Source organism: Equus caballus, chromosome 15 (genome assembly GCF_041296265.1).
Source record: "Equus caballus isolate H_3958 breed thoroughbred chromosome 15, TB-T2T, whole genome shotgun sequence".
Taxonomy (NCBI): domain Eukaryota; kingdom Metazoa; phylum Chordata; class Mammalia; order Perissodactyla; family Equidae; genus Equus; species Equus caballus.
This window is the reverse complement of record NC_091698.1, coordinates 81,440,752-81,466,685: the sequence shown is the minus strand read 5'-3', so window position 1 is coordinate 81,466,685 and position 25,934 is coordinate 81,440,752. Positions and strand designations below refer to the sequence as shown.

Here is a 25,934-nt window from a genome sequence, read left to right as displayed (position 1 = left end):
AGGCTCTGGCTGTCGGGTTTTTAGTGCTCCATGATTCCTTGGCAGATGTCACCCAGGGTGACCAGTGGGTGAGCGGGGCAAGGTGCAGGTGAAGGAGGCCTCGCACCCTCTCCACGGGGGCGCTCTGGGATGGCTCACAGCAAAATGCAGCACAGACAGGGTAAATTACCACATCATAAACCCTTTAGCATCCAACTGGCAACAAATGGTTTACCTGCCCCAGTTCTTGGCACTGGGCACTGCATGCATCAAGCCTGCTGTTGATCTGTCATGACAGCAGGGAGGGGAAAGGAGTAACGGAGAAGGAGAAAGTACCTTAAATGGCGAGTATCAGGGACAGCCCGATTGCTGGAGATCCGCTCGCTCTCCCGCTGGTTGAAAGCATACAGCTTATAGGGATCATCGCCAACGCGCCACTTTTTGGCATTCAGATACCGCCGCTCATCAAACTGGTCCCACTGGTCATCCCAGTCAGGCTCTGAAATCTGTGTGAACAAACAGGAAGTCTGTGAGAATGGCTCCTGGCCCTCCATTAGCCCCCTCTGTCTGTTGGTGTAACCGCAGAGACCAGCCTTATTCTGGTATGGTTTAGCTCAAAGATGGACACAGAGGTAGGATGTCAATAAAACCATCGGCAACAATAAAAACAAACAGAACAAGGGCAATCAAGGCAGCCACCACTTTACTGCTCACTGTATTCCAGGTGCTGTGCTGGGACCTTTCCTCACGTGACCTCGTGTCACTCTTACAGTAGTTCTATGAGAGGGATATTGCTCACATTCCCATTATGCAGACAAGGAAACAGTTTCACTAGTCTAAGTACCTTGCTCAAGATCCCACAATTAGGAAGTGGCAGGGCCAGGACTTGTATTCTAGCATCCCCACCCAGAGGCCACCTCTCCAGGGTAATTTGAGAACAGCCGGAGGAAAAGTGCCAGCACAGTAGCATAGTAGGTACACAATGACTGTCATTCCTTCCTCTGCCATAGGAAGGCAGCATCACGAAGTGGGCGATCCATCTATAATGGTGTGCTACCCACTAGACAGACATCCAGTGTGTTCCTTTCTTCCCCCAACCAAGGAATCTGCAATTATTAAGAAGCATCAATGGGGGAGCAAGTGATAACCCTCACCACATGTGGAGACAGCACTTTAGAGCATACAAGGTGGTTTCTGTATTCATGGTCTCAATTCATCCTCCCTAAACCCTCTGTGCTGAGTTGGGAAGACAAGGTTTCAGAAAGGTTACTGACTTGTCTGAGGTTGCACGGGTGGACAGTGGCAGAACCCAGAGCAGAGCTCAGTCTCTGGGGCCCTCCAGTGCATTCCCACAGCAAAGAAGGTGAAAGGATGTACACAGGGAGGGGATGCCCAGAGCCCAGGCTGCCTCATCTGCCCACCCACACCAGCTCCACAGCCAACACTCTCCACACAGCCAGCAGGAGGTGCGGACTTCAGGGGCTCAGCAAGCCGGATGCTTCCGTTCATGGCCATGGCCTAGTGGATGCGAGCACTGTCATCCTAGGGGAGAGCCAGTCTGTCTCCAAGAAAGCTCAGACCTTTTAGGTTCATCAAAGCCAAAAGAACACTGCATCTCTGGGAAGAACCTATTGACCAGGCTCTGACCTGGAATGTGAGGGCTGGGGCCCTGGGGCTGGCATTGTCACCAAGGATGACATGCTCATCCATGTGTTACTGACCCTAGTCGCTTTGCAAGTATCTAAAGCTGCCTGGTTACCACCCATCCCATCACTGACCAGGATGCCCTTCTGCTCTTAGGGAACCTCACAGGAAGGCACAGAGCAGGCCCTGCAGACAGCAGTGCGGGTGCTCAGCCCACAGAGGCAAGGTAAGGTAAAAGGGGCCGCTTGCCAGTGTGCACATTTGTTCAGGAACCATTCGATCTTATCTGGTAATTGATCTCTCTCTCTCTCTCTCTCTCTCTCTCTTATCTCCTTTTGAAACAGCATTCTCCTGCTAATAGCACAAAATGAAGCTTTGGAAACCAGCGATTTTTATCCAATAATTGATTTTATTAATGTCCTGTGATACTGCTGCTACACAGGGGGAATATGGGGGGGGGGGTGTGAAACTCCCAGCCAGTGCTGTACAACATCACAGCCTGACAGCTGTCACCTGTGCTTAGAAGATCACGGCAGGGTGACCCTGACATCCCATTCTCCAGGAAAGGGTCATGGGGCCGTGAGCCGTCTCCTGCTGGCTCATTTCCAATTTAATTCATTGCAATTCTCTAAATAAGTTGGGAGCCCTACAGTGCTCTGTGCTACAGAGGGGAGATGTGGAGACGGAAGGTCCCTGCCCTTGAGGGGACTGCCGTGTTGCAGAGAGACACGTGAAGATACTCACAACACCTCTAACAGAGGAGTGAAGGAAATGGGAGCAGCTTCCTGGAAGAAGGGTCAAATGAGTTAGAGCTGAAGGATGAGCAGGGATTTTACTTTGCTTAAGGGGAGACTGGGAGGGGAAATACGCGTGTCCTGAAAATCCAGATAAGAGGTAGGAAGGCTGGAAGAGGAGAATCTGTTCAGGAAATGGGTAGCTCACAGATGGGGAGGCCAGAGTGTGGACTGTAAGAGAGCATGAATGAAAGAGGACTCCAGAATGCAGCTGAGTCTGTACGAAGCAGGTCATGGGGAAAATGTCTCTGGCCACAAGTGTAGGAGGGAGTGGAGGGAAGAGAGCTGCCGCAAGGAGACTAATTGAGATGTGACCTCAGTAATCTAATCTCCTGGGAAGAGAAGCCTGAGCTGAGGCCTGCTGGGTCCAGCCATCACTAGAGAAGCAGGTGGAGGGGCAGTCACCTGTGGAGAGGCACAGGGGCTGGTGAGAGGGCAGGTAACCAATCCCTTGGCCTCATCCCAAGCCCCTACTCTCTAGTTACACCAGACAGGGCACAGGGCCAAGAGGGCATGAGGTGGGGTGACCTGCTTGGCCTGGCAATCACCAGCCTAAAGGGTAGTTAAGCATCCCTGGCCTCCCTGGCAGGATCTGCCTCCCTGGAGATGGTGCATGAGAACTCAGTGGGATGCAGGACTCCAGAAAGCCTAGAGCCAGAGCCGCAGCCAGGTTGGCGAGAGAAACCATGTGAACAGTCAGCGGAGGGCATCCTTGGAGGGGATGGCTCCCTGAGATGGTCATGTGCACAGAGCTGGTTCACACTCTGGTGCACTGAGATCCACGGGGATGAACTCCCAGCACCGGGAGCTTGCCTCTCTATCATAGCTGGATGTATTAAATAATGATGACGCTGTGTTTAAAATACTAGCACTACCATGTGAATAGCAATTTCTATTTCACAAAGCAGCTTGCGCATATTGTCGTAGGATCCACACGCAACCCCATTTGTACAGGGAAGGACGTGGCTTAGGTTAGATGGTTTGCCCATGTGCGACAGCTAGTAAGAGATGGGATCACCGAAGGGATCCTCTCAGAGCCTCCCAGCGCCATGGTCTGCTCTGCCCTACGCGGGACAGAAACAAGGGGTGTCTCCTCTGCTGAGGATGAGTGTGCAAAGACCCCCCTGAGGAGAGGAGTGAGGGACATGCCCACAGGAAGGGCCAGGCACTCTTGCCCTGCTTGCCCCTGAATTGAGTGGCTATGTCCCTCCCAGGATTTCTGAAGGGTCACTGACTGCCGGATGCATTCAGAACTAATTTGGAGTTGGCTTCCAAGCTCTTCCACTCACGAGTCCCCACGTCCAGCCTCTAAGGGTCCAGAGCACTGTATGTTGGACCCAGGCTTTGGATTCCTGGCTTCCTGGCTCATGTGAAGATCCGGGAACGCTTCATTCAGAACATGCACTTTCACCTCTCCAAACTTTCCTCGCCCCTACCTCACTTTCTGACCAGAGTTTCTTCAATCTAGAGTGAGTGTGTTTCAAACAATAAGTACCATGCCACAAACAGAAAACAAAGACAATCTTTTAAACAGAAAATATCTGAGTAAATGAGCCAAACTCCTGGCCCAGCCCAGTGCTTAAATAATCTGGCACCAAAGATGAAAGCTCAAAAGCACATCTGTTAAGTTTGCTTAATTTCTTTCCTCCCACCATGCTTCCATGAGAAATCTTGAATTCCCTTCCCTCCATCCTTTCCTGGCCTGTTTTCTCTCACTCCAGTTTCAAGCTGGTTATTTGGCTCAGGAATCATGGGTGGAGTTTCCCCTTCTGTTAGGTTTTGAAGCTGCCTCTATTTCCCACTGATGTTTTTTCCCTCCTCCCTTATTTTCCCCAGCTTGGTACTACTAAATCTCTTTCATTGTCCTAATTCTCTTCTTTTCACCAGATTTAAGAAAATCTCTATTCCTTGATAAATCTTCTATCCTACTCTGAACTGCGCCTGATCCTTAAAAGAACTTGTCAGACTTACCCTATAACAAAACAGCTAACACCTTGGGGGGCACCTAACATAAATATTTACATTTAATCCTCACGATAAAGACATCAATATTACCATTCCCATTTTCTTTTTTTTCCTGAGGAAGATTCGCCCTGAGCTAACATCTGTTGCCAATCTTCCTCTATTTTGTAAGTGGGTCACCACCACAGCATGGCTGCTGATGAGTGGTGTAGGTCTGTGCCTGGGAACTAAACCAGGGCCGCTGAAGCAGAGCATGCTGAACTTAATCACTAGGCACTGGGGCTGGCCCTACCATTCCCATTTTATACCCGGGGAAACCGAGGCACAGAGAGATTGAGTAACTTGCTAATTGTCACACAGGTAGTACATGGTAGAGCCAGGATTTGAATCCAGGTAGCCTGGCTCTAGCTCCTATGCTTATAACCATTAGGTGCCACACCTTATCACAGCCTCAGTGCCATTTTCTTGGGTCATCTTCAAAGACTATGTGTTTCCCATTAATTGTTCTCAGTCAACTTCTTTCTCTGCTTTTTTGAGGGATCTTCTTCCCTCAAAGGATTTCTGTGCCCACTTTCACCGTCACCCCAACTGCTCTTCATTCTCCCTTCTGGCAGTCATTCTCTTCCCAGCAGCAGGCTTGTTCCTGACAGCCAGGGCAAGAGAAGGTGGAACTCTGCAGGCAGATTCCTGTAGAAAGGTGGGAATGCACTCGGCAAACACACGGGAGAAGGTCAGAATTGAAAAAAATGAGATAACATTGTTTAACGATGATATAACAGATCTATCCATCCAATGTTTGAAATTCCAGCACAACATTCATAATGTTATGTGGAAATAACAGCATAATGTCCAGTGGACATTGCTCCTGGATCCAGCCAGGGACACAGAAGTCTCAAGTAGCTGGCTCCAAGCTTCAAAGGACTGTGACTTCTAGAAGTCTCCTTCTAATATTGAACCAGAATCTGTCTCTTGGTAATATCGCCCTTTGGGGTCTGGTTTTATCCCCAGGGTTATCTGATACAAATCTAATCTTTCTCACACTTTTCAGATATTTAGTGGCAACTATGGTGTCTCTCACGTCTTCTAGCCCCTCGTACCATCATATGAGATTTACAACTCAGGAGAATTGACAGAGGAGTGCCAAACATCTACTAAAGGGTCAAGTAGAACAAGACCAACTGAAGTCAGATGGAGTTCATCTAGGAAGAAACACTGGAAACTCTTCCAACATGTGGCACGAGAAGGGAGACATTACTCACGATAGAGTCTAACTTTTATATCCAGGTTTCCTGGACAGAAGATGTTGGGTGGGAATGCTGCGCCTGTGATAATGTCTGATATTTACTGGGCACACAAAATTCACCACCACACTCCCCTTGTCAGAACCTCAGAGGGAAGTAGGGGACCTCAAATTATTTCTAGCCCTTAGACACCTAAGATAAATAGAAAATTGTATCCCCAGTTTCCAAAGGGGAAACTGAGGCACAGGAAGCTAAATGATTTGCCCAAGTTCACACAGCTGGGAAGTGTCTGTCTCAAAGCCCCAGAGACCCAATTTCTAGGCCAGCTGTGCGGCTCTGGAGTTCTCATCTACATGCATCCAGGCTGCTTCCAGGACCACACCCCCTGCTTCCCAGCACCACACCCAGGGCCCCAGCTTTCCACCCACTGGATGCTTCTGCTTCTAGCACTATGGCAGACCAGATACTCATAGGGTCCATCATGCTAAACTACAACTAGATCCTGCATAGATAACAACAAATGTGTTTTTTCAAGAATTGCTGGGCTTTCTAGAAGGAAAATCTTCAATGTGAGGAGGGGGTAAGGCCAGGAAAAAATACAGGGTGCTACAACCAGAGCTGGGATAGCTGAATGGTAAGCAAAGACAAATGTGAGGCTGCCCTGAGGGTAAAGGTCATCGAGAAATATCTCCCCAAAAGTGGAGAAAATGAACCTGAGTCTCCTGTAATTAAGGCCAAGAAGGAGAACCAAATGGCTCCAGATCAGTTATCCCTAGCTTGCACCAGGAGCAAGTGTAAATCCTATCTGGAGGACAGCATCTCCAATTTAGACCCTTAGGGTTCCCACAGAGCTTGCCGAAAGATGAAATCACAATAAAAAATGGCCAGACACACAGGGAAATAACTCACTATAAGTGAGAGTCAGTAGAAACTATAAAAGACAGATTTAGATCCTCCAAGGACTTCAGACACAGGAAATACAGATACAAAATGAAGCATAACTGTAGATAAAATGGTTAAAATCTGGAATAAAAAATTAGCAAGAAACAAAATTTCTTTGAAAAAGAACCAACCAGAACTTTCTGAAACGAAAAAGTATAATAAAGATTACAAGTCAATACCAAACAGGCCAATCAGAAATGTTTGTAATCTGCAAAGCATTTTCATTGGAATATCTCGTTTGTATTACCCCTGTGAAGGAGGCAGGCCAGTTATATTGTTCCCATTCCGCAGATGAGAAAACTAAGGCTCAAGAAAGCAAAGGAGCTCGCTCAAGACCACAGAGATAGTGAGTTTGCTACTGAGACTCTAACCCAGGACTTTTGACCTCAAAGTTGTGCTCCTTCCACACGCCGAGATCTTTCACTCATCCACAGGGTCACCATTTTCCCCCTGCTGGGCAATCACAAGAATGCAGAAGGGTCTGCTGACTCCTGTAATGTCCTACTGTCCACCTAGCTTGGGAGTGACTTTATTTTTCCAAGGGCAAGTCAAGAGAGTAAAGAGGACAGCTTAATCCCTCATCACACTAATACTGCTGTGTGAGTCCTACCCAGAGTGAACAGCTGGGAAAGGAAGGGTTGGTCGAACAGACTCCCCACAGCATGCAGAACAGCCTCAAATCCAGGAGTGGCGAGCCAGCCCTTTGCTCACCTGGGCTCATGACAAAGGAAAGAGCTGGAAAATCCTCTCCCCTCATCTAGGGACAGCACATCAATTATGGATTATTAGATAAGATCTTCATTTTAATATCTCCACCATGTATTATCACCTCTTCCTCTCACTGGAATTCTGTCTTGGGAGTTATTTAACTGATGTGCAGAAATCTAAATTTAATTTATTATGATCTAACTCACTTTAGAAGCCAAATTGCTCTGCACTGGAGAAGGATCAAGTCAATATCCCACTTGGCTTTCTATTTATCTTCCGTAGGGTTTTGTCTCCTTCTTTTTAGTATTCATTTTATCTCGGGTGCTGGTAATAAATTTAAATTTTCCTCAGAATTAGGCAATTGCTCCTTCAATGTTGTAGTTTAATGGTTAGTATTAATTATATGAAAGTCACTCCTTGAAGAGTCTGATAGATGGAATGCACATATAATTGAGGGGGAAAGGGTTATTTCTCAGACCAAATGAGGTAGCACATAATTCAGCAGGGATAAGTTTATTCTTCTATTGTATCTCCTTCTGTCTCTCTTCTCCACTATCCTTCTCACCCAAGAGCCACGTGCCTAGAAAATGGGTCTTCTGGGAGCTGCTCACTGTGGCTTCTCTGAGCTGCTAGGGGGTCTGACAGCCTGGACCTCACGCCCAGATGCCTCTCTATTGCTGGCTCCTTTCTCCATCTGGTTTCAGTCCCACTTAGTCTTTGACAACAAGAGCTACCACCCCCTAGCCCTCTCCTTCAACATACACATTCACCACCTATATCCCACTTGTACACCACACACGAATACAGCTTTGGGGGGTGCTTCAAGCTTTCTGGAAGAAGTTTTGATAATCATTATAATTGCCTGAAAGCTCCAACTGTGAAATATAATGTGATTAACAGAATGGACAGAAGCCCAACTTTTGTTTCTGGAATAGAAAAAAAGAAACTCACATAATTTGGATCCTATATGGAGATTAATTTGCTCACTAATTAGCATGAGAGGGAGGTGCCAGGAAAATAGAAGTCAGCGTGACTGGGGAAGGCGGCCTGGCTCCCCTGCACGTGCCAGGGTGCGTGAGCTCTAATGCTGATGTGTCTGCTCCCTTCCCATCCAAAGTCCTATGAATTCCACCACCAAAGCCTAAACCCAGAGCTGCTTTATGGAGAGAGTCATCTCAAATTGCTTGCTGCTTGCAAGAACAAGAACACCTCCCAACTGCTGGTGGGCATGAGGACTGAGAGAAAGCTGGCCCCACCCACACCATTTATTTCTGCATCCTCTTCTTTGTGTTCAAAGACTGGAGCAGTAAGCAGATAATTGGAACCTGAGAAGCCTCTGTCCTTTCCAAATCTGAAACCCAGAGAGCAATATCTCAAGCAAGGAGGGAGTCGGGTACCCACACAAGGCTCAGGAGAAAGAGGATTTCGTGGACTGGATGGTGCAACAGGAGGGTGGATTTGTTAACCAGGAGCCCAATGCTGGAGGAAAGCATGCCCAGTGCCCAGGAGAGACCCAGGAGAGATTTAGAAAGAACTAGAAGTGGCCTCAGGAAGACAGGCCTCTAGCTGGACAGAGCTAGACATTGAAAAGCATTGTCTCCAGTGTGGACAGTTGAGCTGTCTTGGGTGCAGTGTCCCCTCGTCAGACTGAGGGCAGGTCTGCAAAGGTGAGGCTACAGCCTCTCCCAGGGCAGGGCATGAGAGAAGGGGAGGCCAATTCCTCTGGGGTGGCCCAACAATGTAGCCAGAGTGGCCTCCAGCAGGATAGAGATGGGACCTCCGTGGTCAGAGGCTCACCCAACTGGAAGCCACTTCTAGAAGGGGGAAAAAAAAACCCCACTAAAAACAAGATTTGGATTTCTCAGTGACTGAAGAGGTCTCCCTCCAAAAGTCAGACTCCTCTCCCCTCCTTCGCCTGCACAGGGCCAGGAAATCATTTAAGTCATCATCAGAAAGCTCTTTAGCCTCCAGGAATAGCTATGGAGGCTGGCAATTTTCAAGAGCCCCTAGGGAATGAAGGTACCTCGTGGGGGTCACAAAAGAACATGTCTTCAGGGTCAGTGAGAACAGAAATACGAGTGAATATCTTGTAGGTACCACACAATACCTGGTAGTTACATGGCTTAAACCTCCCTTTGGGTAAAACAAAATATGCCCATGGGCTGAATGTGGCCTGCAGGCCACCAAATTGTGGTCCCTGGGACAGTAATGGAATAAAAGGAAAAGGGTAAAGAAAGATAAAGGAAGGAAGAAGGAAACAAAGGGAATGGTGCTCACACTATGTGTCAGGCTTTTGTGGCTTTTTTTCTCCTTCAAGAGGCCCTTGGTACATTTCCACACAATTTCACCTAGAAGAAATCCAGCTGCAAGAGTGTTTGTGTGCAGGAAGGTGGAGATGGGCAGAGAAGGGGAAACACAGCAGCAGGGATGATCCTGTAATTCTTCTCCACAGTCCCCTCGATGCCGTGAGACAACTTGAGTCAGGAAAGCCGGTCTCGAGCCTGGCTCTGCTCTGCACGTCCTTTCAACTACTTGTGGTCAGTTTCTTCCTCCCTCCCAAGGGCAACACTAATCTTTACCCCACACGTTTTTACAGAATTAGATCTCAGAAATGATATAAGACATGAAAAATTGCTTGGCAAAACATAATGCATATGTAACATATTATTATCGTCAACATTGCTGCGGTCACTATTATTTGTTTTGTGGACTGAATGGTAATGGAGAGAAAATGCAATTTACAGTCATCCAATTTATGTTTAGCTTCTTCCTTCCCCGGGGCAGAAACAGGGTCTTTGACAGTATCCACAGGCGACTGGATGCATCCCCTTACTGTCTGGCTGCGGTGAAAGCAATAGGTTATTATCAACACTGATAGTTCCTGGGACTCAGCAGGCCTTTTCTACTCAAAATCACCTTCTCAAACATGGGTTTGAGCACAGTGCTATGCAAATGATAAGACAAGAAAACTACTTTAAGAAGCAAAGTACGTAAGGTTATCACCAGCTTAGAAGGCTAGAAATTGAGCTTTATGTGGCCTCTGTGCTAGCTCCCTTTTTATGCATGTGGGGAGGGGGCCTGAGGCCAGCACAGAAGCTGTGCTGGGAGATTGTGGAAGAGACCTGGGGATCTCAGAGGTGGGGTCAGAAGCCTGAACCTGCTTGAGACCCCAAGTATCCCATTAGGCCAAGGAGTCTGGATGTCAGGGCTCCCTGCTCAACTTCTGGCCCCTCTCCTCCAAGGACTCATCAGCCCTGGAGGGTCTTCTCCACACCTCCTGAGACCTGGCTTCCAAGGGCTGGAACGGCCAGTCCTACAGTGACACTCACAAGGAATGTGTTTAGCAAGGTTTGCAGGCAAAGATGGCCTTGGAGAAATCAAGATGGAGACGGCTGTGGGAAGCCAGGGAAAAGGGCCAACTTGAAAAAGTGATCACTTCTCACTCTGGGCACCATCACTCAGAACAATAACCACAACGAATAGTTTTGTAGTGTTTACTCTCTGCCAGGCTGTGTCCTAAAAATGTCACTCACTGAATACTCAGAACAAACCTGAAGCAGGTGCCGTTAGGAACCCTAGTTTACTGAAGGGGATCTAAGGTTTGAGGAGCTGAAGGGACTCAACTAGTAAGTGGACGTGCTGGGATTAAACCCAGGTAGGGGGGCTCCACCATGTCCTTAACCAGGACCTGCAATGGCAGAGGGTCATGGGTGAAACGAGGCTTCCAAACCCTGCACCTGCCTATAGAGGAGGAAGGAAGGAGGTGGGAGGGGGCACCAGCTAGAAGCTTAGCTGTACACTTTCTGCCAAGGTTATCCTGGAAACATCCTCCCTAATCCACATGCCAAAAGGTGCTAAACTGGAATCTGGCTAGAAAGAGAGTTTCAGAGTCAACTGTCCCTAGGCCCTGTCATTCATTCCCCAAAGGAGACATTAGCAAGAAGCCTCAGCTCTTGGCTGCAGAGAATTTGTTCCTTCTCTTCTACGCCTCGGAGGTGCAGGCCAGATCTCCCCAGATACCACGTGCAGCGCGGCCTGGAGCTTAGCGCATTTTCTATCCGCTCTGTAAATAAGGTGACATCCAGATACCCTCTAGCTCCCTCAAAACTAGGTCAGCTGCTGAATATGTAGGTGTGGGGTTGGAGGGAATGACTTTGAAACGATGTTATCTCACAGGACTCCATGGGGACTGCTGGCTGGCTTTTAATGAAAGGGGCTCCTTTTATGTCAAAAGCAGACCCAGAGTACTCAGATGTCACGCCAGCTGAATCTGGATGGGGGTGGGATGCCCAACTCAGCCAAGGGCAAATTTAGTGCTGCAGGCGACATGGCAAGTGATAATGGCAGTGAGCCGAAAAAGTGGGAGAAATCCTTATGAGCCTGTCCTAAATACTGACCATCTTTACAAAACAGCAGGAGTCTCCTCTATGGCATCTTGCATGAATGATAAACAAGGGATTTATAATGCACTTGCTTATGTAAATAAACCCACAGCGGCATTTCCCTCGCCTTAGGAAGCACCGATAATTGCTCCCCAAATGACATGCTAGTCACCAGCCATTCTCGTCCATTCATTACAGCACCTGTGGCAGGATCCCTTCGGCAGGTTAATCCTGAACTGTGATAGGGATGTGAAGTGCCAGAGTGATATTTAAAACATCTACACTCTAATTCAAATTTTTTCTTTTTAAAGAGTAGCACCTGGGCAAACATCTGTTGCCAATCTTCTTTCTTTTTTTGTTTCCTCTTATCCCCAAAGCCCCCCAGTACATAGTTGTATATTTTTAGTTGCGGGTCCTTCTAGTTGCGGCATGTGGGATGCTGCCTCAGCATGGCCTGATGAGTGGTGTCATGTCCGCACCCAGGATCCGAACTCGTGAAACCCTGGGCTGCAGAAGTGGAGCGCATGAACTTAACCACTAGGCTACGGGGCCGGCCCCTAATTCAACTTCTCTTAATGCACTGTGGCTTTCTCTTTGCTTCTTCAGAATTAGGTGTCCTCTGACTTTAATCACATCCAGGACTATATGGGAATCCAGATTTGCAGTTCAGATACCTTGGGAAGAGATTAATCACTTCTCTAGAGCTGTTTTGGTTTATGTTTTACTTCATTAAGAGCAGTCACTACAAGATTCCTTAAGTAATCCATTTCTTTAGTGCATTAAAATTAGGTTCTGGTGATAAAGGACATTCAGTATCTGAACTTTTCCAGAGCTCTCTTCTGGGAAATGAGGTTCAAACTATCAAAGGCCCAATTGCCCGGAGCGTTTCCGCCCACCTACCTTCACCCTCTACTCGCAGCAGCCAGCATCCAAAGCTCTCCAGCCCCCAGCCCCTGGGCAGGGCACTTCCCTCCTGCACTGTGTTATGCTGTGAGAGTGACCACTTTGTCTCAGGTTCCAGCTCTTCTTTCCAAGAGGACAGAGTCAAAGCCAACGGCATGAATCTGCCCCTCAGATTTTCCAACACCATCCTCTTTCTTCAGTTTCCCAAGGACCAGATTCTCTCCGAGGGCCCTCCCATCATCAGGACCCTCTGCCTGGGGGTGGTATCCTCTTGTCTCATTCACTAAGTGACTCAGCGCCGGGTTCCCACAGGCCTGGCCATCTTTGGCCCCAGCAAAGAGCCTTTCCCAGCACAGTAAACATTAAGGCTTTCCAGGCAGCCAAGACGACTGTACCTTCTGGTCTGCCTCTGAAAGCAAGGCTGGGCAAAGAGGCAGTCAAGTTGGGGGTGGCTGGAGGGTGCAGTGTGTACAGAAAGTAGGTCATTAGTGGTAAAGACTACAATTTTCAAGAAGTTGTTAATGCTTTGTTTATTTGGATTTCTCCAAATGCGACATTTTAATGGCATCATAATTGTGTGATTACAGTACAGTCAACACCACTCAGGGAGAAAAGGCAACAGGGACTCAGGCAACCTGCTGAGGGAGGCAGCTCCCTGCATGAGCAGCCAAGGGGACTGTCTCAGTCCTGCTCAGGCCAGAATGCCTGACAAGCATGAGCAGTGGCTCCCCAGAGGATCTGGCGCTAGACAGGGACCATGGGTTTCCAGGAAACTTGCACCCAGCCTAGCCCTGGGACAGAATCAATGCCCAAGGCAACAGGAGGGGAGATGAGGGCAATTACCCCTCACCCTGGAGGCCACCGATAACAGCATTGTCATTCACTTCTTCATTCACTTTATGCATGTGTGAATTCATTCACTTATTCATTATTTCTTGAGTTCTTACTGTAATCTGAGGGAAAAGGTCAATGGATATTCAGAAATGAAAGAACAAATTAAGTAAGAAGGAGAGAGTGGCAAGGAAAAGGATCCCACATTGATGGGCACCTATCAATCCCTATCTCTTGGCTTCCAGGAGCCCTCTCTTTTGGGCTTTCCCTCAAACTTCGGCCTCTCCTCCATCTCCCTTGCTGGCTTCTCCTCCTCCCTGCCTTCTAAATGTTGGCATTGCACATGGATTTAATCCTGGTCCCTCCTCTCTTCTCATTACATGCTCACTACAGGTGACTTCTTCCATTCCTGTGTCTTCAAAACCTTCTAAAGATGGATAATTCCCAATATGTCTTTCCAGCCCAGATCTCTTCTCTGAGCTCCACATCTATATTAAACAAATGCCTACTTGACAGGCCTGCTTGGGTGTCTCACAAGCCTCTCACTCTAAGTAGGTTCCAAATGGAACTCTTGATCTTCCCATCACAACTGGGGCCTCCAGCAGTCCTTCACATGTGGGGAAATGGCACCACCATCCATGCAGTCACTCAACCAGGAATGTGAGAGTCATCCTTGACACTTCACTTGAATCCCGACACACATATCTAACCCATCACCACATCCTGTTGATTCTACCTCGAAAATTTGTCTGCCTCCATCCACCCACCCTCCCCTATCTGTACACCCATGCCCAACCACCACTGACTCCTTCCTGGAAAACTAATAGCAATAGGCCCCAACTCCATACTTCTACTCTTGGCCCCGATAATCCATTTTCCAGAGTCACCTCCTTAAAAATGACACCTGCTCCCGTTCTAGCTCAAAACCCCTCCCATGACTCCACTGCACTCAGAATACTGTCCTATCTCCACCATGGCCCTCCAGGCCCTGCTCCATGTGGCCCTACAAATTATCCAGCCTCATCCCAGTCTCTCTCCCTCCTTGTTCATTATGCTCTGGCCATACTGGCCTCTCTTCAGCTTGTAAAACAAGATAAGCTCTTTCCCATCTGTTATGAGCTGAATTGTGTGCCTCCAAGATTCATCTGTTGAAGTCTCCGGTACCTTCGAATATGCCCCACATATGGAGACAGGGCCTTTAAGGAAGTAACTATGGTTAAATGAGGTCATATGTGTGGGCTCTAATCCATGTGATGGTATTTGCAAACAGGAACTTTAAAGAGGTGATTAAGTAAAAATGAAGCCATCAGAGTAGAACCCTAATTCCATATGACTGGTGTCCTTATAGAAAGAGGTAGAGACACCTTGGATGCCCCTGCACAGAGAATAGCCCATGTGAGGACATAGCGACAAGGCAGCCATCCGCAAGTCAAGGAAAGAGGCTTCAGGAGAAACCAACACTGCCGACCCTTTGATCTTGGTCTTCAGGCCTCCATAACTTCGAGAAAATAAATTCCTGCTGTTTAAGCCACCCAGTCTGTGGTACTTTATTATGGCAGCCTGAGCAAACTAATTCACCATCTCCGGCCTCCATGCCTGTTGTGCTGTCTTCCTGGAATATTCTTCATCTGATTAACTACTCAGCCCTCAGCTCTCACACGAACTGTTACATCTTTAAGGAGGCCTTTCATGAATCTCTAGGCTGCCTCAAGTCCCTCCTTATACTCTCCTAGAACCTTGTATATCTCCTTCACAGAAACTGGAAGTCCCAGCCTATACCAGAGAACTTCATCAAATTACATACTTCATGTCTGCCTCTCTGACTAGTCCAGAACCTTCTCAAGAGCAGGACCGATGTCTGTTTCACTCACCACAGGTCTCACTGGAACAGTTCCTGGCACATGGTAGATTCTCAAATATCTGTTGAATAAATGACTCAACTGATGTTAATTATCTCACTTAATCCTCTTAAAAGCCCCAGGATTTGGATGTCACTATCCCCATGTCATTTACAAGCAGAGGCTAGGGGAGGAGAAATAAATAAGCCCAAGGAAGTAGCAGGCCTGGGAGTCAAACCAGAACCATCAGCCTACAAAGAACCAGTAATGGCCCCATCAACCCAGAGAAGGGAAGACCAGCAAGGACTGGGCCATCAGAGAACACTGCAGGGAGGAGGCACGTCTTGGCCTGGGCCTGTAGGGATGGACCAGACTGAAACAGGAGTCCAAACTGGAGGGAGGCAGGGGCAGAGTGGATGCCCAAAAGAGCTGAGTTTGCCATCTCTCTCCTTCAGTTCCTCTCTCTGTGACCTCGGGCAAGTGATTAACTTCTCCCTCTCACTGAGAGCACCACAGCTGCCTATTCTGTAAAGTCATCACACTGCTTTATGAACTAACGGACTAATACAAGTAAAGCATTGAGCAGTCAATAAATTGTAGCTACAACTTTATTTGTTAGTAAAGTGAAGACAATTGTGTATGTCTACAGGACAGGAAGTGATCTCAACAGTAAGGCAGCGAGGAGACATGGATAGAGCCAGGAGACCTGGCTTTTACATCTGCCTCTGCCACTACCTTGTATCCTGGGGTAAATCACTTCTGCTTGCTGGGTCTCTGGTTAGTTTCCCCACCTACCAAATGTAGGGGTAACATAGAGCAGGCATTCTTAACCATTTTGAGGCGATGTGATGGAAGCCATGGCCCTTCTCCCCAGAGAAATGTTCTTGTAGACCCAGATCCAAATTTCTGCTTTCAGTATCAAGGACCTAGGGCCACCATGGAACCCCAGGAGGCACATGGCTGTAAGAGAAGTGGGTGCCTCCCTGAAAAGATGGGCTCACAATGGCAGACCTGCCTGGCAGGGAAGAAATCAATGATGTCCTCCTTCTGACCCTCCCAGCTGCCCTTTAGGGGGCTGATAGCCAGTTCTCCAACTCTGCCAGCCTCTGCCCATCCCATGGTAAGCACAGTAATGAGGCCTGCTATGCAGAGGGATCCCGTAATTGGTCCCTGTTCTGTGCTGTCCTGGAAAAAGACAACAGCCTTGAGATATATTATCCAGACGTGCAGTCCCCACCTGGCTGCCATCTAGGCAGCCCTAGAAAACATCTCCAGAGGTCCATGAGGGAGCACTGGGAGGAAAAGCAGGGTGTTCTTAAGCTGCTTCCCAGAAGCTGAGGGTGTTTGAAATGGGGCAGGGATAAAGAAGGGTGGGGGTGTCAGCCCATTTCAGGAACCTTGCTACTCCTTGGTGCCCAGCTCTGAGTACAAAAGATATTTCCTTGGCCTCTTTACAGAGCTGACCAACAGACATGCTCTCGGGATTTAAGTCTTTAGAGCTGTATTTATTTTTCACATTGCTGCTGTAATGACTTTTCTGAAATACAGTTGGATCCCATTGACAGAATAAAGGCCAAGTTCCTTACCATGGCTTCGAAGTCCTTCGCTGGACTTCGGCCTCATCTGGCTTACTCTCGCTCCCCACACACTGGCATCCTTACGTTAAACTGCCACCACCAGCGCTGGAAGTAAGTTGAGAAAATCTGGTCCCTGCAACCTAAAAGTGTCCCCTCCTCTTAGGTCATGGCATTTACTATAATTACCTGTCTTTTGGGCCTTCCTCCCTGAAACTGCATATGCCTTAGAGGTGGGAGCGTGGGTTTTCTCTCTGAATCCCCGAATCTGTACAGAGGCTGGGTGTCCTGATGAAGACCGCCCACAGCCTCAGGCCAGCTCTCCCTCTCCACCCTCACCCTGGCCGAGGCTCTCAGGCTGCAGAAAAGCAGACGGAACGCAGAACTCACACTCTGCCTTGTGGAGGAAATGAATAGGCTCAGACATGCCGCGAAAGGGTCAAGAACTGACTTGCCCTAAATCAGGGTTGGTAGGTGAGGCAGGATGAATACAAACCTTACGGCAATGAATGCAAACATGTCACTAGGGAAAAAAAAAAAACAAAGACAAAGAAATAGAGCACCGTGTGAAAAAACTTAAAAATAGCACCACACATACACATAAAACAAAAACCTCTGTCTGACAGAAAACCTAACCTAAGGAACATGCTTTGTATTACACAACAACTTAAGAACATGAATTTAATAAAACAAGAGCTAAAAGATTAGATGATAAAACAAAGAAATGAAATGAAGAGTCATAAAGTTGAGAACCACAAAACACTTTTGCAGAACCAGTAAATAAAGGAAGAAATTCCAAGAAGCAGAGCAGACACAGCAGAAAATCTAATTATTGACACCAACCAAGGTTCCAGTCCTGGTCCGCCACCCACCGGCAGTGGGCCCTTAGGTGAGTCACTGTGGCTGCAGAGGAGAAAGGCTTCCATTACTAAAGCAATCAGGAGAGAGAAGAAACATGGAGAAACAACAAAGGGGACCCAGCACCCAAAAACTGGTGAACCTGAAGCAGAGACACAGGTGGAACACACAGAAAAGTATTTATCTTCTTTTCAAAAAGAGCTCCTGAAACGAATAAAGAATGAAATCTACACATCACAAGAGCTTGCCATGTTCCGTGAAAAATTGACAGAACAATTGATACGAAGACATTTCCTAGTTTAGGTATTGAACTTGGAAAATTGAGACAGAAATCATCAAGCGTCCAGGCAGAACTAACAAGTCACCTGCCAAAGGGAAAACATTTGCTGACTTCAAACCTCCCCATGGCCACCCTCATTGTCAGAAGACAACGAGGAAATACCCACAGAGGCTAACTCCAAGCATGACCCAGAGCATCCTAACCTGCTGGAGTGTTGTTCAAGTGTGAAAGGCGGGAGACCAACATTCTCACCATCAGAGAACTCAGGGCTTACAGCACCTCTGAGCCCATTTTGAAGAATCTACTAGACAACAACACCCAGCCAATGAAGAGATGGTTCGGGATGAAAAGCCCCAGAATGGAGTATAGGACCCAGTAGAGCACTGAATTTACTTAATTATGAAATTAAAACTAAACAGCTATGGGAATGGTCATAAAACTTACTACTTATGTGATTTGGAGTAAGCTACTTAACCTATTCAAGCCTCAGTTCCCTAACCTGTAAAATGGAGAGAATCATGCCTATCTTACAAGGTGTAAATATTAAGAGGGGCTGGCCCCGTGGCCGAGTGTTAAGTTCACGCACTCTGCTTCTGCGGCCCAGGATTTTGCTGGTTCGAATCCTGGGCTTGGACATGGCAGTGCTCATCAGGCCATGCTGAGGTGGCGTCCCACATAGGACAACCAGAGGCACTTACAACCAGAATATACAACTATGTACTGGGGAGGTTTTGGGGAGAAGAAGAAGAAAAAAAGATTAAATGAACATATCATAGGTAAAAAGCAGTGACTTGCACATAATAACTGTTCACTAAGAGGTGAAGGTGACGAAAGATGAGGATGAAAATGAGAATGAAAGTCACCATTCCAACTCTTCCCACCAGAAAAAAAAGACAAGAGGAGGAACCACTGCTCTGGGTCTGGACAGCTCCCAGTGGAGACTGTGGGCCTTCGCAAAGGTCCCTGTCCCAGTGCTCCACATCAGAGGAGGGAGAAGCCTGCCCCGCAGAAAGACATGGGCCCACAGTTTCCAACCAGGCAGAGAACAGCCCCCTTTCCTCAGGACAGAGGTAGGGAAGTTGAAGACTGAATGGGAAGCAAGATTTCACCTCCTGTGAAGCACAGGGTGCAAGGTGGTGTGGCTCTGGCTTACTTGCCAGCGGGCACCTCCTCCTGATGGCCTGGAGGGGATCTCTCTAGGACCAGCCGTGAGGAATGCAGCATCACAGGGAACACCTCACACATAGGTCAGGAAGCCAAGGTCCAGACTCAGCACTGGCATCCACTTATTCCTCTTAACCTCTCTGCATCTATTTCCTCATCTGTGAGATACGAGGGTGGCAGTCATGATCTCTGAAGTCCTCTGGGTCTACCATAGGTGTGCAGTACAGAGTTCTGAGCGGGCTGCATCCCTAACATGAAGTCGTTGTGGCCACAATTAATTCAACAAGCAAACTAAAGGAAAGAGGGAGAAAGGCAAAGGGAACATGAGATTGAAGTGTAAATTAGCAGGTGAGGGGATGAGGAAAGGAAGCAGGCAAGGAAGAGAGCTCTGCACCCTATGACAGAACCCATGATTTTCAAGTGCCCTGCTGGCTCCCTGCCAGTGAGAGCTGAGCGCTGCCCTCAACCTGCGTGTAGCACCCCAAATTCCACTCCTGACAAGAGGACTGCAGAAAGACGTTAACTCCGCCTTATAGAAAGGGTCCACAAAATGGCATAAAAACTGCATCCATCTACCCAAAAATCAGTAGGCTAAAGTTTGAGAAGAAACAGGATATTTGCATAGTCTCAAAGGATATCCCTCCAAGATTTTTATTAACTACAAAGGGGAGAAATGGTAATTTTACAATGGAGAAACCTGGCAGGCACCACCTTAGCCAAGTGATCAAGTTTAACCCACAGTAATGACATATAGATATCACGTGTCTTGCACATAGAAATGACACACAGAAAAGGCTCAACATCACTTCTGGAGCATTCTTGCCAAAAGCACATAACCTCACTCTAATCTGGAGAAAACATCAGACAGACCCAACTGAGAGACATTCTACAAAATAACTGACTCGTATACTTCAAAGTGTCAAGGTCACTAAAGACAAGGAAAGACAGAGAAACTGTCACAAATTGGAAGAGACTAGGGAAACCTAATAATTAAAGCCAACGTGGGATCCAGAATTGGATCCCAGGAGAGACAAAGGATGTTAGTGGAAAAACTGGCAAAGTTTTAAAACGTAGTTTAGTAAATAGTATTGTACCAGTGTTAATTTCCTGGTTTTGATCAATATACTATCGTTATATAAAATGTTAATATTAGGAAAAGCTGGGTGAAGGGTATACGAGGATTCTCTGTATTGTCTTTGCAACTTTTCTATAAATCTAAAATCATTTCAAAATAAAAAGTTCTTTTTTAAAAAAAAAAACAACAAAACATGTATCTTTCCAAATCCACAGACTACTGAGCTCCCTAAAACTAACTGTCCTCAATGAAGCATAACCATGATGCACACGGGTCCTGAAGTCAGATGTCATGGGTTCAAAGCCCAACTCAGATACTTACTTGCTATGTGACCCTTGAAAAATTACTTAAACTCTTTGTGCCTCAGTTTCCTTATTGGTAAAATGAGATCAGAACAACAGGTCCACAGAGAGGCTATAAGGTGCATTGGATGCTGCTAGTGTCTCACCTTGATCCTCTTCATAGGCTCAGTGCATTTATCCCCTTGGCTGCTAATGACCTAGTAACTCAAAGCTGTCTCCTTCTCCAGATAATTCACTCCATTGAGTAGGAGCCTGGTAAGGACCCCTTCTGGGAGTGACCAAAGGTCAATAACCAACTGACACCGGGCACAAAAGGCCAGCCCTCTTGCCTCAAAGTGGGACCAACTCTGTAACAATTCATAATCCAGGGCTCCCTGTGGCACCAGGCCAAAGCTAGTCTCCAGTTGACACTACATCCTTGCTAGCTTTTAAGCCCTGCCCCATCCTGCTTCCCTCACACCCCTTCTTCCGGAAGCACTCCCCAAGTAAACAACTTTCTCAAGAATCCATATCTCAGACTCTCCTTCCAAGATCAGACTGTAAGAAGGTGGATGACTTGCTGGCCAGATGGCCATAAGGACCTCAACACTGGTGGCTGGTGTAATAAGCTGTGGCAGCGCTATTTTCAACACACCTGTGGTGAACTGGATAGATACAGACAAAAGGACAGGCCCTGGCTTGTGCAATGCCATTGGTGTTTGAGAAGTTCGATGGAAACAGTACCTACATAAACTACGGAATTAGGTAGTTGCTGCTAAGTGGCACTGGAGAGAAAAGCCAGTCCTTTTTCAAAAAGGTAACCATAGCCAGGTCTTTTGAGGGCTATTGATTACAGGGTCTAATTTGTTATTGACACCTTGAAACTCAACGTGCCATCACAGTTCCCCTGCTGGATTAGAGGCAAAGAGGGGTCAGCTAATAAATGGAGTCCTGGCCCAGATTAGTCTCACAGTGGGCTGACTGGACCCACAGACCCACGTGGTGGTCATTTCCCTAGTTCTTGAATGTGAAACTGCAAGGACATACTTAGCAGAAGTACCACAGTGGTTCTTTGACCTGTGGTATAAGAGCTATTGTGGTAGGTAAGGACAAGTGGAAGACCCTGAAATCTCATTCCCCGGGGGAATTAGTGCCACCCATAAAACTTTAAAAAATGCCAAGATAGTGATGCCTATCATAAGCTCATTTAAATCACCATTCTGGCCCATGCAACACTGGACGGAGTATGGCAGATGATAATGGGCTACCACAAAACTAAGCAGGTAGTAGGCACAATCGAAGCTGCTGTGCCAGATGTGGTATCTTTGCTAGAGCAGACTGACACAGCCTTGGATTAGTGATCTGCAGCTACTGACCTGGTGAATGCCTTTTTTTCAATACCCCTCAAGGAGGATCAGAAGTTCACTTCCACATGGGATGGACAACAATATACATTCACAAGTTTGTGCCAAGGCTGTGTTAACTCTCCTCTTCTCTGTTAACAATATCATCTAAAAGAACCTGGACTATCTGGACATACCTCAGAACACTGAACTAGTCCACTATATTGGTGCCATCATGTTAACCAAGCGAGATGAGTAGAATTGGCAAGTATCTTGGAAACCTTGGTAAGATACACGTGCTCCCAAAGGTGGGAGATATGCCCTGTAATGATCAATGATTCAAGGGCTTGACCTTGGGCTGAAGTTTTAGGGGCCCAGTGACCTGGGGAATGTTGGGGCATCTCCTCCAAAGTAAAAGATGTTATTGCACCTGCACCTTCTCCACTATAAAAGACACATAGCTCTTGGTAGGCGTCCTAGGTTTTGGAATCAGCATGTTCTATTCTTGGGAATACTGTTCCTACCCATTTCAGGAAGCATCAAATGCTGCTACTTTTAAAAGAGATCCAGAGCAGAAAAGGGATCTGCAGTAAGTCTAGGCTGCAGGACAAGGAGCCCTGACATTTAGGGCACACAACTTGGCAGATCCCATAGTACTAGAGGTGTCTGCAGTGGAGAAAAATGCCATACTGTAGCTTCTGGAAAGGCCCAATAGGGGAGCTGCAACATAGAACTCTAGGGGTATGTAGCAAGGTTACATACGCTGTTTGAGGCAGAGAACTATACACCAGGACACGCTACTGGGTCCTGGTAGAAACAGAACTTTAAAACATACACCCCTTAGGCCTGGGATGTCAAGTAAAAAGGGACATGGAAAAAAATCTAACTGTGGAATATTAAACACTGATGTACTTAGAACTATTAAAAATAAACTAGATAGCGTCATACCTACCAAGTCATAAGCTTGAGTAGGCCTGGGAGCAAGCCATTATTAAGTGGAACTGGAACATCCAGAATTAGGCTTGAGCATGTCCAGAGAACACAAGAAAGCTGCACAAACAGGTGTCCCAGACACCCCCCTCCTCGTCACTTACAGCTATTGCACTAATATCTCTTACTCAGCTCACAACTATGGCCTCAGCGGGAAGGGCTCTGGGTTCCCTATGACAGAGTAGGAAAATGTCTGAGCTTTGCTCACAGGTTAGTTGTGCAAACCACAAATGGACTGTTATTGCACTACAGCCACACTCAGATGTGACTGAGTAGAATGGTGATAAGGGAAAATCCTCCCAGGGTAGAGTTTCAGACAGTGCACCTAGTCATCCACCTTGTGTGGACAGAGAAGTGGCCCAAGGTAAGGATATACATGGACTAACAAGCAGTGGTAAATGGCTGAGCTGGTTGCTCAAGGGCCTGGAAGGAGCAAGATAAAAAGACTGGAGAGAAGGAGGTCTGGGTTAGAAGCATGTGAGGGCTTTATGGAAGCTGGCACAACACGTGAGGATCTCTGTATAACAAGTTAATGCCCACCAAAGAACATCCATGGCAGAACAGGCAGTGGCCAGGATGGCTCCTCAGAAGTCAGCCAGCCTCTGTCCTCAGCCACCCTAGTGCTTTCACAATTGGCTCATCGATGAAGTAGTCATGGAGGCAAAGATAGAGGCTATGCATGGGCATAGCAGCATGGGCTCCCTCTCACCAAGTCTGACCCAGCCACTGCGACAGCCACATGTCCAACTTCCCAACAACAGAGGCCAGTGCTGAGCCCAGTACAGCACCACCCACTGAGGAGACCAACCAGCCATTGTGTGCAAGTGGCTTACACTGGATCCTTCCATAATGGCAAAAGCAGCGATTCATCCTTCCTAGATTAACACATATTCCAGGTATGTGTTCGCATTTCTTGACAGTAGAGCCTCAGCTAGTACCACTGTTTGAGGGCTCCCAGAAAGTCTGACCTATCAGCAGGGGATTCCCTATAACGTTGTCTTGTACCAAGGGGCTCAGTTTATGTCACAGGGGGTAAAGAAGTGGGTACAAGACTACAGATCCACTGGTCCCAAAACATACCATGCCGTCCTAAAGCTGCCAGCTTACTAGAGTGTTGCTGAGGCACCAGCACAGAGATGATGCTCTGAGAGGACAGGACACCATCCCTCAGGGAGCTGCCATACACCAAGGGCCAGCGTGTGGTGCTTTACATTCAACAGGTGGAATTCAAGGGGCTGGGTTCCCATCCATCACTCCCACACTTAGGGAATTTATGGTTTTCTCCACAATTGAGGCTTTTTGAGTCTAGAGCCCCTGGGACCCACAGAGGGGACACTTCTACCTCTCAGTCCCACCTAAGGGGACAGAGTTCTCCTAAACTTAAAGCTATGGCTGCCACCTCTTCAGGTTCGGTTCCTCTTGCCAAGAGGGAGGGTAACTGCGGTGAGATGAGAAGGTGGAGCTGCCGCATAATGGGGGTGGGGAATAATATGCTTGGCACTCAGGAGATGCCCTGGAGCATCTCTTGGCACACCCAGACTCAGCCATAACTGTAAATAGGCAGCTACTGCAACCACTGATTGACAGGGGCATAGTAACCAGGGCCTCAAGGATGAAGGTCTGGATCACCCCCCTGGGCAAGCCACCTAGACCAGACCTCGGTGCAGTGGAGGCAGAGAGGCATCTAGAGTGGGTGGTGGAGAAGCAGACAATGAGAATCAGGTACAGCCCTGGAACCACCACAGCAGCAGGAGCTCTAGTTTGTTCTACTCGCCCTCTCCATACAAGTTCCCCTAAAAAACTGTGACCAACCAGAATCCAAGAGCTGTACTGGAATGGAACATGGTCTGTACTGGATGGAGTGGTGAACTATGGTGGGTGCTGTTGTGGTCCCACCCAGATCCCTTTCTCTGCACCTGTATACTCTCCCCCAGCTCCTGAGAGTGAGGGCTACCAACTTCTCACAGCTGCCCTCTTCTGCAGAGAACTGCCCTCCACTGAGTAGGACCTGCATCCTGGGAGGTTACAGCCCCAAGCCTGGGCAGTGGCAATCTTTGCTCCAGGGCTCCCCGTGGGACCAGGCCAAAGCTAGTCTCCAAGACCACTGCCTTGCGTGGCATCTTCCTCTGCCCTGCCCTGCTTCCCTCACTCTCCTCTCCTGGGAGTACTCTCAGTTACATCACTTTCACGAGCTCTGACTCTGTGGATCGCGATCTAAGACACAAGGTCACACCTGTAAAGTTTAGAATAGTGCCTGGCACGCAGCAATTTCTCAGCAGGTGTTAGCTGTCATCCTTACAACGTGCCAGGCTCTGTGCTGGGGGCATTCTACTCACTACTCACTGACTCCTCCTAGCAACCCTGCAGTGTGAATAACAGGATGACGGTTTCATGGATGAGCAAAGACTCAGAGCTAGCTGTGGCCGACTTCCAACTTGAACCTCAGTCTGTCGGGCCCACGGTCATTCTGTTAATGTCATTTCTGTGTCACATATCAATTCTGTCTCATTTTCATAAAGGTTCCAGAGACTCTAATCTCCTTCTATCCCCATGGCCCTCAGCAGGGATGACCTGACCCCTGGTACCTTGCAAGCCAGAACTTTTCCTCCTGTGCCCCATAGGGCCTGCTAGGAGTGACAGCACACCCTCAGCATCCACCTCCTACCTTCCTTTCCTCCATCCATCGCAAGCATTTCTGACAGACCCTAGCAATGTGAATTCTCCTAACTCTATTACGACCTTAATGACATCTGAATTTACTGTAAATAATATACATCACACAGTATCCATTTGTATAAATATTTAAATTTCCTGAGGAAACACAAGATTTTTATTTTTATTTCTAGGGGACCTAGGTTCTTGGACAGACTGATGAGGAAAAGGTTTAAAGACTGGAATCTTCTGCCCCAGGTACCGAGTCAGAGGTGAGTGAGAGGGGAGCAAAATGAATAACACTTTCACAGCACCCAGAGGGCCCACTCTGCAGGGAGAGGATCCTGGGTCTCGCCGTCCATAGAGACCACCTAGGAAAGACCCGGAACGCCCAGTCCCTCTCACCTAGGACTCTGCCAGCGCAGCTGCACTCGGCAATGGAAGGGCTGAGAAAGAGGGCACTTGATGAAATGAAAAGGCAACCAATTTAAAA

The 25,934-nt window shown here is 47.6% G+C and overlaps 1 protein-coding gene across 1 annotated transcript in view; it reads right to left on the bottom strand.

The window, feature by feature from the left end:
- GALNT14 (polypeptide N-acetylgalactosaminyltransferase 14) overlaps positions 1 to 25,934 on the bottom strand; it is a 206,260-nt gene that overhangs the window by 75,890 nt on the left and 104,436 nt on the right. The window contains exon 2 of the mRNA XM_023619292.2: positions 316 to 485. Coding sequence (XP_023475060.1) covers positions 316 to 485 — 170 coding nt within the window. The remainder of the gene's footprint in view (positions 1 to 315; positions 486 to 25,934) is intronic.